The sequence below is a fragment of the Trichechus manatus genome, unplaced genomic scaffold (genome assembly GCF_000243295.1).
Source record: "Trichechus manatus latirostris isolate Lorelei unplaced genomic scaffold, TriManLat1.0 scaffold00033, whole genome shotgun sequence".
Classification (NCBI taxonomy): domain Eukaryota; kingdom Metazoa; phylum Chordata; class Mammalia; order Sirenia; family Trichechidae; genus Trichechus; species Trichechus manatus.
Genome location: NW_004443969.1, coordinates 9,209,686 through 9,224,652, shown reverse-complemented (window position 1 = coordinate 9,224,652; position 14,967 = coordinate 9,209,686). Strand labels below are relative to the sequence as shown.

The 14,967-nt window shown below is 36.7% G+C and overlaps 1 protein-coding gene across 2 annotated transcripts in view; it reads right to left on the bottom strand.

Annotated features, from left to right (window-relative positions):
* Window positions 1-14,967, bottom strand: part of RAB3GAP1 (RAB3 GTPase activating protein catalytic subunit 1) — a 95,617-nt gene that overhangs the window by 58,709 nt on the left and 21,941 nt on the right. Inside the window, exons 1-2 of one of the 2 annotated variants that reach the window (XM_023730196.1) lie at window positions 9,625-10,317; window positions 1,929-2,061 (exon numbers count right to left, since the gene is read on the bottom strand). Coding sequence is in view for 1 of the 2 variants with exons in the window: in XM_004375087.2 (XP_004375144.1) it covers window positions 1,929-2,061 (133 nt within the window). In the remaining variant the exon portion in view is untranslated. Of the gene's footprint in view, window positions 1-1,928; window positions 2,062-9,624; window positions 10,318-14,967 lie in introns of those variants that run through there. The other variant, XM_004375087.2, reaches the window with a different exon arrangement.

Here is a 14,967-nt window from a genome sequence, read left to right as displayed (position 1 = left end):
GAGAAAGAGGTAGTAAGAGGTAAGGTAGAAATCTAAAGAAGCAGAAAAAAGCAATACCAGCAGCCAACAAAAGGCACTCAGGGAGCCGGCCAGTGCGGGCAGGTGGAATCCAAGCAACACTGGGGTGCTTCCCGGCCAAGAGACTGCGGCTGCAGGAAGCAGAAGAGGCTATGTGGGGGTGAAGAAGGGTAGGGGGTGGGAAAGCGTATATGGCCAATTACCGGTTGTTCTGTCTCCTGCTAGAAGCTTCGTGAAGCTGCTTTCTTATACCCCTGTTCGTTGATCTCTGATAGGAGTCCTAGATGGTGGATCTGTGCTGCGGTAGCTGACAGGGGACCTCTGCACGTATCTCTCCTCGCTCGCTGTTCTCAGTCAGTTTCTTATTCCATTCAGTACTTGGCTGAGTTCTTTATCTCTTCATTTGATACTTAGGGTTTCAGGATTGACGTGTGACTCTGTTTGACTTAGTTTTTCTGATCTTTGCTGCAGAGGGACGGTGTGGTGCTTCTGACTATAGCACCATGTTGCCCGGAAGTCTGATAATCTGTTTTGACCAGAACAATATTAACACATATTCTACATATTTATTTTCTGAGTGAATACAGAAAGGTATTTTACTGATAGCTCCAAAATATACGTATTTATTCAATACCTTGCTCACTTACTGTTACACACTAGTATATGAAAAGATGAGATGATTTTAGGTAATTTGATCTATTAACAACTGTAAGTACCTTTGCAATTGTTTAAAGATTTATATCTAGGGCTAGCTTTGAGTACCTAGCATAGGCCAGGTACTCGGATGGGGCATTATGTATAATATCTCATTAAATCTTCACATTAATCCTCTAAGTATTATTACTTCATTTCACAAATGAGAAAATTCAGGCTTAGAAAAGTCAATCAGCTAGTAAGTAGAAAAACTAGAATTTTAATTCACTTAGTTTGCCTCCAAAGACTGGGGTATATACAGAATACAACACATGTAGCTGATTAAGAGACTAATTATGTATATATACTTTTTATTCCTTCAAGGTTCAGCTCAAGTGCCTCATTCTCCACAACACCTCTGTGTCTCCCACAATTAAAAGTAATCTTTTCTCCAACAGAACTTTATCTGTACTTTGGAATGCATTTATCACTTTCTACCTTTTATTACTGTTATTTACCTATAGATCTTATCTCTCCTACTGGAATGTTAAGTTTCTTAGGTTATTAACTCATAGGTTTAACAGGGCTTAGAAGAGTACTTAGCATATATCTTTTAAAAACCCTTGCTGTAGAGTCAATTCCAACTCATGGCGACCCCATATGTGTCACAGTAGAACTGCACTCCATAGAGTTTTCAAAGGCTGTAATCTTACAGAGGTAGACCACCAGGCCTTTCTTCCATGGTGCCACCAGGTAGATTCAAACCGCCAACCTTACAGTTAGTAGCCAAGAGCAAACTGTCTGCACCACCCAGGGACCTTTAGCATACGTTACATACTCAATAAATATGTGTCGAGTTAATTAATATTAAAGTAAATAACACCGTATATAGAAATTTTTGAAATGGTGTATCTTTGGCTACGTATATTTCCACCAAAAAGAAAAGAAGTCCTCCAAGGTCAAGAACAGAGAGTGTTGACATGTCATAGAATTGTTAAGCAATGTCCTAAAACAATATGTGTACTGACTGTTTAATGACAAACTATTTGTTCTGTAAACCTTCATCTAAAGTACAATTAAAAAAAATTTAAAAAAAAAAGTGAATAATACTGTAACTCTTTAAAAAGATTATACTCTACTTCAGATGTGGTGAAACAACTCTGCATATGTAAAACATTTCCAGAGGATACTGCTGAATTAAGAGAATTAAATTCATGATTCAAAATTATAAGCACTCTTAAAAGTCAGGAGTTAAAAAATATGTAGTAAAAATTTACCTTCTAATAATTCTTCCTTTCCTTCTTTATCACTGGACTCTTGTACAAGATAATGATGAGTGACTGAGAACTTGAAGTCAGCAAAGGCAATTTCATCTGACTTTTCTTCCCATGTGCCAGAAGTAAATATACCCTATATTTAAAAATAAAATGAAAGAGCATCAGCCTTAAAGTATTGAACAGTTACCATTATGTTTATTAACCACAGGAACTTTTCCCTTTTTCTGCCCGTTAAAGTTTTATCCTATAGCAGCTATCTTCTACATAATACAGAAAAAATATATATGTAAATATGTGAATAAAACCAAGAGGAAATTATTTAAAAATTACTGATCACAGGATTCCTTTAAATAGAAAATTCCCCTAAAAAAGTAGCCATTAAGTGACTTAAAAAATTGTAATTTTCAAATAATTTTTCTGTGAGATTAATCTGCATATAAAACCATGAATGTAAAATTAATTCTATGCTTCTCCACATGCAAATAAAACCTCTACCAATAGCAGAATCTCTATTGTTTTTTTAACTGAAAATTACATTTAATCATAGTATTTCACAATTATTAAATTTCAAACATTTGGAAAAATACATGCCAGTAAAATACACTTTTCTTATAAAAGTTTCAAATCTGATAACATCACTATATATTATAGCACAGAGTATTGCTGAACATCAGTAAATGCTTCATAAGGAAGCAGTCTGTACAATCAATTTAAATGAAGTGATATCACCACTACTTTAACTGGTTTCTTCAAGCTCTGTATCAAGCTTTGGCATGCATATCTTTTCATTTAAACAGAACTTCTTAAATAAAAAAAATATTTTAATTAAGAGTTCCAAAGAGCCCTTTACTTATACAACATAACTGTAAAGGAGAATTTTTTTCCCAAAGCTATTCTTTACACTGGAAAGGTAAACAATCATTATAGCATAGTACCACTATGAAGCCGGAAATACCAACCAAACAACTTGTCAAGCACAGAGATAGTTCCAAATTAGATAGAAAATATGTAAGCAATGATTCCATAAATTACCGAATTTAAAAAAAAATTTTCATAGATGTATACAATGCATAACACTCAAATGTTTTATATATGTTCCTGACAATTTATATACAATTCTGAACTAAGTTAAATCATATTTTAAATGTTCTAAGAGCCTGGTGGTGCAGTGGTTAACAGCTCAGCTGCTAACCAAAAGGTCAGCAGTTCAAATCCACCAGCCGCTCCTGGGAAACCCTATGGGATAGTTCTACTCTGTCCTATACGGTCTCTATGAGTTGGAATCAACTCGATAGCAACAGTAAAAGCCCTAAGTTGCGCAAACGGTTTGCACTCAACTGTTAACCTAAAGACTGGCAGTTCAAATCCACCCAATGGTCCCGCAGAAAAAAAGCCTGGTGATCTGACTCCATTATGATTACAGCCAAGAAAACTCTATGCAGCACTCTACTTGGTAACACATGGGGTTACCATGTGTCGGAACTGACTTGACAGCAACTAACAAGAACACTGGATATCTTATGCAACTACATCAAACATCAATCCTTTTATTAGGAGAAGAATCACCATGTATGATACATATAATAAACCATGATTTTTGTATGTGGGTTTTCCTTAAAGTAAGGTTAACTTGTGTTAAATTAAGGTATATATAGCCCACACCCGAAGTCTTAAGCTGCCATAAATAATTTAATGATATACATAAGAACTTGATTTGCTAGGAGGAATGCACATCATAAAGCAAATATGGCTAAAATATGGAAAGAGGAAAAGTCCAGATAATGAGACATAAGTCCCCTTCTCAAGCTTGCAGTAAAGCTGAAATATTATTTTAATGATACAACGAAACACTGTCTGAGCCTAATCCTAGATTCCGGGTACTACTGTCAACCTTACCAACAGGTATCTCAAGGATTTGGCTGTCTTCAATAAAGACAAAACATCCTAATTCTGTCTCCAAAACAGGCTTTTCAAGGTAATTTAGCTCAATTGAAAAATAACACTCTAACCTCCCTCCTTCAATTGTATTATGATATTGTCATTTATGCCAAATCCCAGTATGGTATATATTTACTATTAGAACCAGAAATGAGAACTCTAGTTCATCAAAATTATTCTAGTAATTCATCAAAAATAATCTCTAAGGGTCCCAGTCTGTGCAGTAAGACAATAAAAAGAAATAGGCATATAGATTGGAAAAAACTAAAACTGTCTGTTGCAGCTGACCTGATTATGTACATAGAATACCCAAAGGAATCTACAAGCTACTAAAACTAACTGGTGAGGTTGTGGAATTGAAGGTCAATATATAAAAATCATCTGTATTTTTATCTATTAACACTAAACAATCAGAAAGTAAAATTTAAAAAATTTTTAACATTAAAAAAATCAAATATTTAGGAATAAACCTAATGATAGATGAGTAAGAATACTACCTAAGCAAACCTCAAAACTTCACTGCTGAGAGAAATGAAAGACATAATAGATATATTAGGTTCATAGACTGGAAAATATAAGACTATTGAGATGTCAATTATCCCCAAACTGATCTGTAAATTCAACACAATCCCAATCAAAATCTCAGAAGTCATTTTGTAGAAACTGACAGGCTGATTCTAAAATTAATATGTAATCCAAAGTCCTAAAATAGCTAAAAGAATTTTGATGAATAAATTACACTACCTGATTTCAAGACTTATTATAAGTCTACAGTAATTAAGGCAGTGTAGGACTGGCATAAAGACAAACAGATCAACCAAACAGTAGAGAGTACAGAAATAGATTCATGCTTGTATGGTCACTTGATTTTAAAACAGAGGTGCCAAGGCATTTCAATGAAAGAAAGGATGGCCTTTTCAACAAATGGTCCTAGAACAATTAGATACTCACATGGAAGAAAACACAGAAGATTATCTTTACAACTTGGGTAGACAAGGATCCCTTAAACGGGACAGAAAAGACAGTAACCATAAAATTAAAAAATGAGAAAATGAATTTCATCAAAATAAAAAAACTTATGCTCATCAAAAGTTACAATTAAGAAACTGAATAGGGAAGCCATGAACTGCAGGAAGTACTCAAAATACATATATCTGACACAGGACTCATAAGTGTGATATATGAGGATATTAAAAAACTAAACTATCCAATTTTTTTGAAATGAGCAAAAGAAGATATGAATGAGAAATAAACAGTAATTGTGATGAATTACTAAATAATGAACTATCAGCAGTCATCAGTGAAACGTAAATTAAACCAAACACAATGAGATACCACTTCACACCCAACAGAATGGTTAAAAACAAAAATCAGACAAAACCAAGTATCAGAGAGGATGTGGAACGAAGCAGAAATCTCATACACTGCCAGGACAATAAAATGGTACAACCACTTTGGAAAACAGTTTGGCAGTTTCTAAAATATTGAACATGTATCTGTCCTAAAAGTTAGCAATTCCACTCCTAAAAATACACACAAGAAAAATCAAAGCATACGTTCACAGCAGATCTATTCACAATAGCAAAAAAAAAGGAGACAATTTAAATACCCATCAACTAGAAAAAAGGATAAACATATTGTGGTATATCCATATGATAAACAAACTAACTACTGATACGTGTAGCACGAACGAATTTCAAAAACATTACTTTGAGCAGAAAAAGTCAGACACAGAGTGCATACTGTATGATGCTATTTATGGAGTTCAAGAACAGACAAAACTAATATACAGTGAAAGAAATAAGAACCATGGCTACCTCTGGGACTGACTGGAGAGAGAAACGAGGAATCTTTCCGGGATGATGAAAATGTTCCGTATCTTGTTGGAGTACTATATACCAATAAAGAGAACCACCAAAAGGAAATTGGGAAAACAATACCACTTATAATAGACCCCCAAAAATAAAATACTTAGGAATAAATCTAACCAGGAAGGTCAGGGAGGTAAAAGAAAACTACAAAATACTACTGCAAGAAACCAAATAAGACCTACATAAATGGAAAAACATACCATGCTCGTGGACAGGAAGACTCAACATTGTGAAAAATGTCAATTCTACCCAAAGTAATCCACAAATACAATGCAATCCTGATCAAAACACCAACAACATTCTTTAAAGAGATGGAAAAACTAATCATTAACTTTATATGGATAGGAAAGAGGCCCTGGCTAAGTAAAGCACTACTGAAGAAGAATAAAGTAGGAGGACTTACACTACCTGACCTCAGAACCCACTATACAGCTACGGTAGTCAAAACAGCCTGATACCGGTACAATGACAGACACACTGACCAATGGAACAGAATCGAGAACCCAAAACTAAACCTATCTGCCTATGGTCACGTGATCCTCAACAAAGGCTCAAAGTCCATTAAATAGGGAAAAGACAGTCTTTTTAACAAATGGTGCTAGCAAAACTGGATGTCCATCTTTAAAAAAATGAAACAGGACCCATACTTCACACCACACACAAAAACTAATTCAAAATACATCAAAGACTTAAATAAAAAACCAAAACCTATAAAGCTCATAGAAGAAAAAATAGGGTCAACCCTAGAGACCCTAATACATGGCATAAATAGAATACAAACCATAACTAATAATACACAAACATTAGAAGATATGCTAGATAACTGGGATCTTCTAAAAATTAAACACATATGCTCATCAACAGATTTCACGAAAGAGTAAAAAGAGAGCCTACAGACTGGGAAAAAAATTTTGGCTATGACAAATCCAACAAAGGTCTAATCTCTAAAATCTACAGGAAAATCCAACACTTTTACAACAGAAAGACAAATAATCCAATTAAAAAACGGGCAAAGGTTATGAACAGATACTTCACCAAAGAAGACATTCAGGCGGCTAACAGACACATGAGGACATGCTCACAATCACTAGCCATTAGAAAATACAAATCAAAACCACAATAAGATACCATCTCACTCCAACATTACTGGCACGAATCAAAAAAACAGAAAATAAGAAATATTGGAGAGGCTGCAGGGAGACTGGAACTCTTATGCACTGCTGGTGAGAATGTAAAATGGTATAACCATTTTGGAAATCGATATGGAACTTTCTTGAAAAGCTAGAAATAGAAATACCATTATGATCCAACAATCCCACTCCTAGGAATATATCCTAGAGAAACAACAGCCGTCACACGAATAGACATATGCACACCCATGTTCACTGCAGTATTATTCACAATAGCAAAAAGATGGAAACAACTAAGCACCCACAAACAGATGATGAATAAACAAACTATGGTACCTACACACAATGGAACACTAAGCAACAATAAAGAACAATGATGAATCTGTGAAGCATCTTACAACATGGATGAATCTGGAAGGCAATATGCTGAGCAATAAGTCACTCACAAAAGGATAAATACTGTATGAGACCACTATTATAAAAATTCAAGAAAAGGTTTACAAACAGAAAGAAACAGTCTTTGATGGTTACTAGGGAGAGGAGAGGTGGGAAAGGAAAAACACTGACTAGACAATAAAGCAAGAAATTTACTGAAGGGTAAGACAGTACACAGTACTGGAGAAGTCAGCACAACTTGACCAAAGCAAGGTCATGGAAACTTCATAGACACATTCAAACTCCCTGAGGGACCAAATTACTGGCCTGAGGGCTGGGGACCAAGATCTCAGGGGACATCTAGCTCAACTGGCATAACACAATTTATGAAAAAAATGTTCTACATCCTACTTTGGTAGGTAGCCTCTGGGGTCTTAAAAGCTTCTGAGTGGTCATCTAAGATACTACACTAGTCTACCCCATCTGGAGCAAGGGAGAATGAAGAAAACCAAAGACACAAGGGAAAGATCAGTCCAAAGGACTAATGGACCACAACTACCACAGTCTCCACCAGACTGAATCCAGCACAACTAGATGGTGCCCAGCTACCACCACTGACTGTTCTAACAGGGATCACAATAGAGGGTCCCAGACAGAGCTGGAGAAAAACGTAGAACAAAATTCTAACTCACAAGAAAAGACCAGACTTACAGGTCTGAGAGACTGGAGAAACCCGAGAATATGGCTCCTGGACACCCTTTTAACTCAGTACTGAACTCACTCCTGAGGTTCACCAATCAGCCAAAGATTAGACAGGTCCATAAAACAAAACGAGACTAAATGGTCACACCAGCCCAGGGGCAAGGATGAAAGACAGGAGGGGACAGGAAAGCTAGTAATGGGGAACCCAAGGCCAAGAAGGGGAAAGTACTTACATGTTGTAGGGTTGGCAACCAGTGTCATAAAACAATACGTGTATTAATTGTTTAGTGAGAAACTAATTTGCTCTGCAAACCTTCATCTAAAGTACATTAAAAAGAAAAAAAAGTTCTGTATCTTGATTTGGATAGTGATAACATGGTCCATAAATTTATCAAACCAAACTGTATACTTGAGTTCTGTACATTTTACTTTATGTAAACTATAACTCAAAGAAAAAAATCAGTAAGATAGCATTAAGAGGAGGATAAGGAAATAGGACAAAAATATATATAACGTCAGAGAAAAATGAGGAGATAGAGAAGTTGTTCTTTTTCCAAAAGAAAAGCAAATAATGACGATTTTGCAAGACAAATATGGTATTAAACATGATCATACTTTGGACATAATTCTTTCCACTTTTCTCTCAATCTACTCAATAAACTTTAAGTATCTAAGCTATATATTGAGCTGGAGCACTGGATGGTCCAAGGCCTCAGCAAGATGAAGATCACTGCATTAGTGAAGCCCTTGACAATATCTTTCCACGGGTCTCCTTATCTCTTATCTTCCTAAAATGCATATGTGATATTGTTTCTCTCTTCTTTAAAACCCTTCAGTAGCTTCCCTTAATCCATAATAGTGGTCTCTAGATATTTTTCATCATGTATTCTATTGGTAAAAATTTGAGTTTATACCTCCATATATGTATATTTTTATTCATAAAGTATGTATTACTGTCCTAATAGATTATACATATTATACTCAAACACAAATTTAAAAAATGGATGTAAATGTAATATAATTAAAAGTTATAATACACAAATGACTCATCACCAGCACCCCCAAGAGTGCTGCATACCCACTTCAGTAGAAATACAAAGCTCACAGATTTGGCCCTAATGCTTTACAGTTTTAGCTTCCATAGCTACCTTCCAACTACCCTGTGTTCCAATTATGCCCAACGACTTGTACTTTCCCAGATGTGTGCTTTCTCTTTCACACCTGTACAGAGGCTAGTCTTCCTGTTTTCCACTTTATTCTTTTAGCATACTTCTAATTCGTTCTTTAAGACTCAATCTAAATGTTAATCCTACATAAAATCTGTTTTGATTAACTTCAGGCAGTTAGCAATTACTTCCTAGTGGTCTTTCTTGTTCACATTACTAGGATAGCATCTTATTTTAATAATTCATTTACATGTTTCTTCCCTTATTAGATGTGAAGTACAAAGACCATGTTCTACTCATCTCTTTAGCCCAGTATTTAACAGTGCCTACATCCTTAATAAATATCTAAGGAATTGCCTTTTTTTTTAGTATTCATGAGCCCCATATATTCCAGAAGTGATGAAAAATAACCAGCATATTATCTAGTACATTATTATATAACTGCATGACACTGTGATTTAGTCTAACAATCTGAAGAAGTATACTATCCTAACCAAAAGCTATTCCCCATTACCTCTGTGTGTACAGCAGTCTCCACACTGAGTTCTTGGTGAAATTTATTTCCTCACTGCACAGGTAAGCTCAGATTGATAGATCCAGGTAAGCTCTCTGCCTTAGTGGACAAAGATGTTTTCTATACAGCATTCAAACAGACATTTTCAGGATTTACTCGCTACAAGAATCAAATTTCACATCTTAGCCTATACCATGTAAAAATATAATCTTCCATTTTTAAAAAGTTACTGTTTTCTTCCAATTACAAAATGAACACATTATTGAAAAGGAGGGAAATATGGTAAAGCATAAATAATAGTGGTTTTTTTTCCATTTATTTGAGCACTTCTCTTCAAGTAGTAGTATAAAGCAGTAGTTCTCAACCTAACCACACATTATCAACATTCTAGGAGGTTTAAAAAATACTGATAACTAGGTAACACCGAAGCCCAGCTAAACGAGAATCTCCAAGTGATTTTAACATTCAGGTAGCATATAGAACCACTGGCGTAAAGCTAAAAATAGAAGTTTCCTTTTCCAATTCCATCTATTGCTGGATGAAATCCTTTTGATTATTTGCATTACTGAAATATAAATATTAAAGTATATGAAAAAATACTCAACATATGTCATTAGAGGATTTCAAATTAAAAACAAAACAAAACAAAAAAACCTCACTGCTGTCAAGTCGATTCTCACTTATAGCGACCCTATAGGACACAGTAAAACTGCCCCATAGGGTTTCCAAGGAGCAGCTGGTAGATTCGAACTGCTGACCTTTTGGTTAGAAGCCAAGCTCTTAACAATTGAAATACCACATCTATTAGAATGGCTAACATCCAAAACACTGACAACACCAAATGCTGGCGAGGATGTGGAACAACAAAAACTCTCATTCATTGCTGGTGGGAATGTAAAATGTACAGTCACTTTGGAAGGCATTCTCACATTTTTTTACAAAGCTAAAAATAAGCATATCATCTGACCTAGCAATTATGCTACTAGGTATTTACCCAAATGAGTTAAAAATGTACATCCACAAAAAACTTACACATGAATGTTTACAGCAGCTTTGATCAGAATTGCCAAAAACTGTAAGCAACCAAGATGTCCTTCAATAGGTGTATGGATATAAACAAACTGTGATACATTCATACAACAGAGTATTATCCAGCACTAAAAACAAATGAGCTATTAAGCTATAAAAAACATGGAGGAATCTTAAAAGCATATTGCTAAGAGAAGAAAGCTGGTCTGAAGAGCGATATACTGTATGACTCCAACTATATGACATTCGGGAAAAAGCAAAACTATGTAGACAAGAAAAAGATCTGTGGTTGCCAATCAAACATTTCAAGGGACAGAGTAGCAGGGGTGGGATCTGGGGACCATGCTTTCAGGGGACATCTAGGTCAATTGGCATAAAAAAATTTATAAAGAAAATGTTCTGCATCCTACTTTGGTGAGTGGTGGCTGGGGTCTTAAAAGCTAGCAAGCAGCCATCTAAGATGCATCAATTGGTCCCAACCATCTGGAGTAAAGGAGAATGAAGAACACCAAAGTTTACAAGGAAAGTATTAGCCCAAGAGACAGAAAACGCCACATAAACCAGAGACTTCATCACCTGAGACCAGAAGAACTAGATGGTGCCCGGCTACCAACAATGACCACCCTGACAGGGAACACAATAATTTGTCCCTGATGGAGCAGGAGACAAGTGGGGTGCAGAACTCAAATTCTAGTAAAAAGACCAGACTTAATGGTCTCAGACTGGAGGAACCCCAGAAAGCATAGCCCCCAGACTCTCTGTCAACTGAGAACTAAAACAATCTCTCAGGCCAACTCTTCAGACAAAGACTGGACTGGACTGTGGGAAATAAAATGATATTCGTGAAGAGTATGCTTCTTAGGTCAAGTAGATACATGAGACTAAATGGGCAGCTTTTGTCTGGAGGTGAGATGAGAAGGCAGAGAGGATTAGGAGCTGGTTGAATGGACGTGGGAAATCAGGGGTGGAAAGGAGTGTGCTGTCACAGTATACAAGAGCAATTAGGGTCACGTAACAATGTATGTATAAATTTTTGTATGAGAGACTAACTTGAAATGTAAACTTTCACTTAAACTACAAAAATAAACAAACAAAAAAAGGATCAGTTCCTGGCAACATGGCGTTATACACAGAAGTACCATGCCGTCCCTCCACAGCAAAGATCTGAAAAACTAAGTCAAATAGAGTCACACGTCAATCCTGAAACCATATGCATCAAATGAAGACATAAAGAACTCAGCCAAGCACCAAATGGAATAAGAAACTGACAGAGAACAGAGAGCGAGGAGAGATACATGCAGAAGTCCCCTTCAGCTAATGCAGCACAGATCTGCCATCTTGGACTCCTGTGGAGGATCAGCGGACAGAGAGTACAAGAAAGCAGCTTCACAGAGCTCCCAGCAGGAGACAGAACAACCGGTAACTGGCGATATACACTTTCTCACCACCTACACTCTTCACCCCCACTCGGCCTCCTCTGCTTCTTGCATCCACAGTCTCTTGGCCAAGAAGCACCAGCTTCACCCCCGTGCCACTAGGATTCCACCCACCTGCGCTGGCCGGCTCCCTGAGTGCCATTTGTTGGCTGCTGGTGTTCCTTTTTTCCACTTCTTTAGACTTCTTCCTTACCTCTCACCACATCCCCTTCCTTTCTCTCAAATACCTGGCTCCGTGTGCCATCTTTGCTTCGTCCTGAAAGGCTGCGAAACACTGCTCAACCGTGAAACTGCTTCCTGGACTGTGCTGCCACGCTGGTGGGACCCAGAGGGCTTTGTTTGTTCCAATTTGATTTGTTTGTTTTCTTTTTCTTTTCTCGGCTTGGGAGCCCCTTCTAGCCAGGCAGTACTGCGGGGCGTGGGAGCTACTCCCTCACAATGCGCAGACGCACAGTGACATCCCTGGTGGCACTTATTTTTTCTTGTTTTTTTTAAATCTTTTTGTTTTTGTTTTTGTTTCTTTGTTTTGTTTTCTTCTCTCTCTTTTTCCCTTTTTGTCTTTCTTCATTTCCAGTTTCTTGTCTCTCTATACTTATGTTCTCTTCCTGTCTCCTGAGTATCTGGCCTGTGTGACACCTCCACCCCTTCTAGCCAGGTTACCTCATGGCCTGGGAGCAACTTCCCCAGTCCTAACAGCCGCATTGGTGGGGTCCCTGGGGGCTTTTCTTTTTTTCCCTCTAATTTTTATTTATTATTTTTTTAACCTTTTTTCTTTTCTTTTTGTTTTTCTCCATTTCTCAGTCTTTCATATTTCCACTCCAACAGTAAGCTCCCTTAGCACTCTTTTTTTGTTGGTTTGTGTGTATGCTTTTGGCTCCTGTTCCTCTCTCCTCTTTCGTATACGCATCTTAGCTCCACACATCACAATCTCCTCCTCCTTCCTTGCTAGCTGCACCATGTGCTGAACATCACACTCCCAAGCAGCACAGGCACAGCCTACTGGAACCTGCCTTGCACTGATTCCCGGTCTGCCCTGTTGGCCCTAGTACGTACCTAGGAAAATAAGGGTAAATTTCAAGGTAACCACAAAGAAAGTTAACAAACCTACTCATCAAAATAAAGATGAAAAACATAAACTCTCAGTAAAAACAAAAGCTACAAAAACAAAGGAAATGAAAAAAAAAAATCCACAAACAAAAGGAACTCAGCACAGGAGAGTAAGAAGAACAAAGAAAATGTCAGCACTCCAAAAAAAAAAGCACTACAAAATGACAGCAATAAATTCACATCTATCAACAATTACACTGAATGTAAATGGCCTAAACGCACCATGAAGAGATGGAGAGTGACAGAATGGGTTTAAAAAAACAGGATCCATCAATATGCTGTCTCTACAACAGATACACCTTAGAAACAAAGACGTAAATCTATTAAAAATCAAAGGATGGAAAAAAATATATCAAGCAAACAGCTACCAAAAAGGAGCATGAGTGGCAATACTAATTTCAGATGAAACAGACTTTAAAACAAAATCTGCCATAAAAGACAAAAAAGGACACTATACATTGATTAAGGTGACAATCCATCATGAAGATATACCATAATAAACATCTACGCACCCAATGACAGGCTCCAAAATACATAAAACAAACTCTAACAGCATTGAAAAGAGGAATTGACAGTTCCACAATAATAGTAGGAGACTTTGACACACCACTCTTGGTAAAGGAGAGAACATCTAGAAAGAAACTCAACAAAGATACAGAAGACCTAAAGGGCACAATCAGCCAACTTGACCTCACAGGCAGATACAGAACACGATACTCAACAGCTGCAAAATACACATTCTTTTCCAATGCACATGGAATGTTCTCCAGAATAGACCACATCTTAGGCCACAGAGCAATTTTCACCAAGATCCAAAACACTGAGATAATACAAAGTATCTTCTCTTACCATAACACCATCATGGTAGAAATTAACAACAGGAAGAGCAAGGAAAAAAAAAATCAATTACATGGAAACTGAATAACACCCTGCTTACACAGAACTGGGTAATAGAAGAAATCAGAGATGGAATAAAAACATACCATGCTCATGGATAGGTAGACTCAACATAGTGAAAATGACGATTCTACCCAAAGCAATTTACAAATACAATGCAATGCCGATCCAAATATCAACATTCTTTAAAGAGGTGAAAAAACTAATCAGTAACTTTATATGGAAAGGGAAGAGGCACCAGATAAGTAAAGCACTACTGAAGAATAACGTAAGAGGACTCGCACTACCTGACCTCAGAACCTACTATACAGCTACAGTAGTCAAAACAGCCTGGTACTGGTACAACTACAGATACACTGACCAATGGAACAGAATTGAGAACCCAGATGTAAATCCATCCACCTATGGTCACCTGATCTTCAACAAGGGCCCAAAGTCCATCAAATGGGGCAAAGACAGTCTTTTTAACAAATGGTGCTTGCAAAACTGGATAGCCATCTGCAAAAAAATGAAACAGGACCCATACCTCACACCATACACAAAAACTAATTCAAAATGGATCAAAGACCTAAATATAATGTCAACAACTATAAAGTTCATAGAAGAAAAATAGGATCAACACTAGAGGCCCTAATGCATGGCATTAACAGGATACAAACCATAACCAACAACACACAAACTCCAGAAGATAAGCCAGATTACTGTGATCTTCTAAAAATTAAACCATTATGCTCATCAAAAGACTTCACCAAAAGAGTAAAAAGAGAACCTGCAGATTGGGAAAAAATTTTTGGACATTACAAGTCAGACAAAGTTCTAATCTCTAAAATCTACAAGAAAATCCAACACCTCTACAACAAAAAGACAAATAATC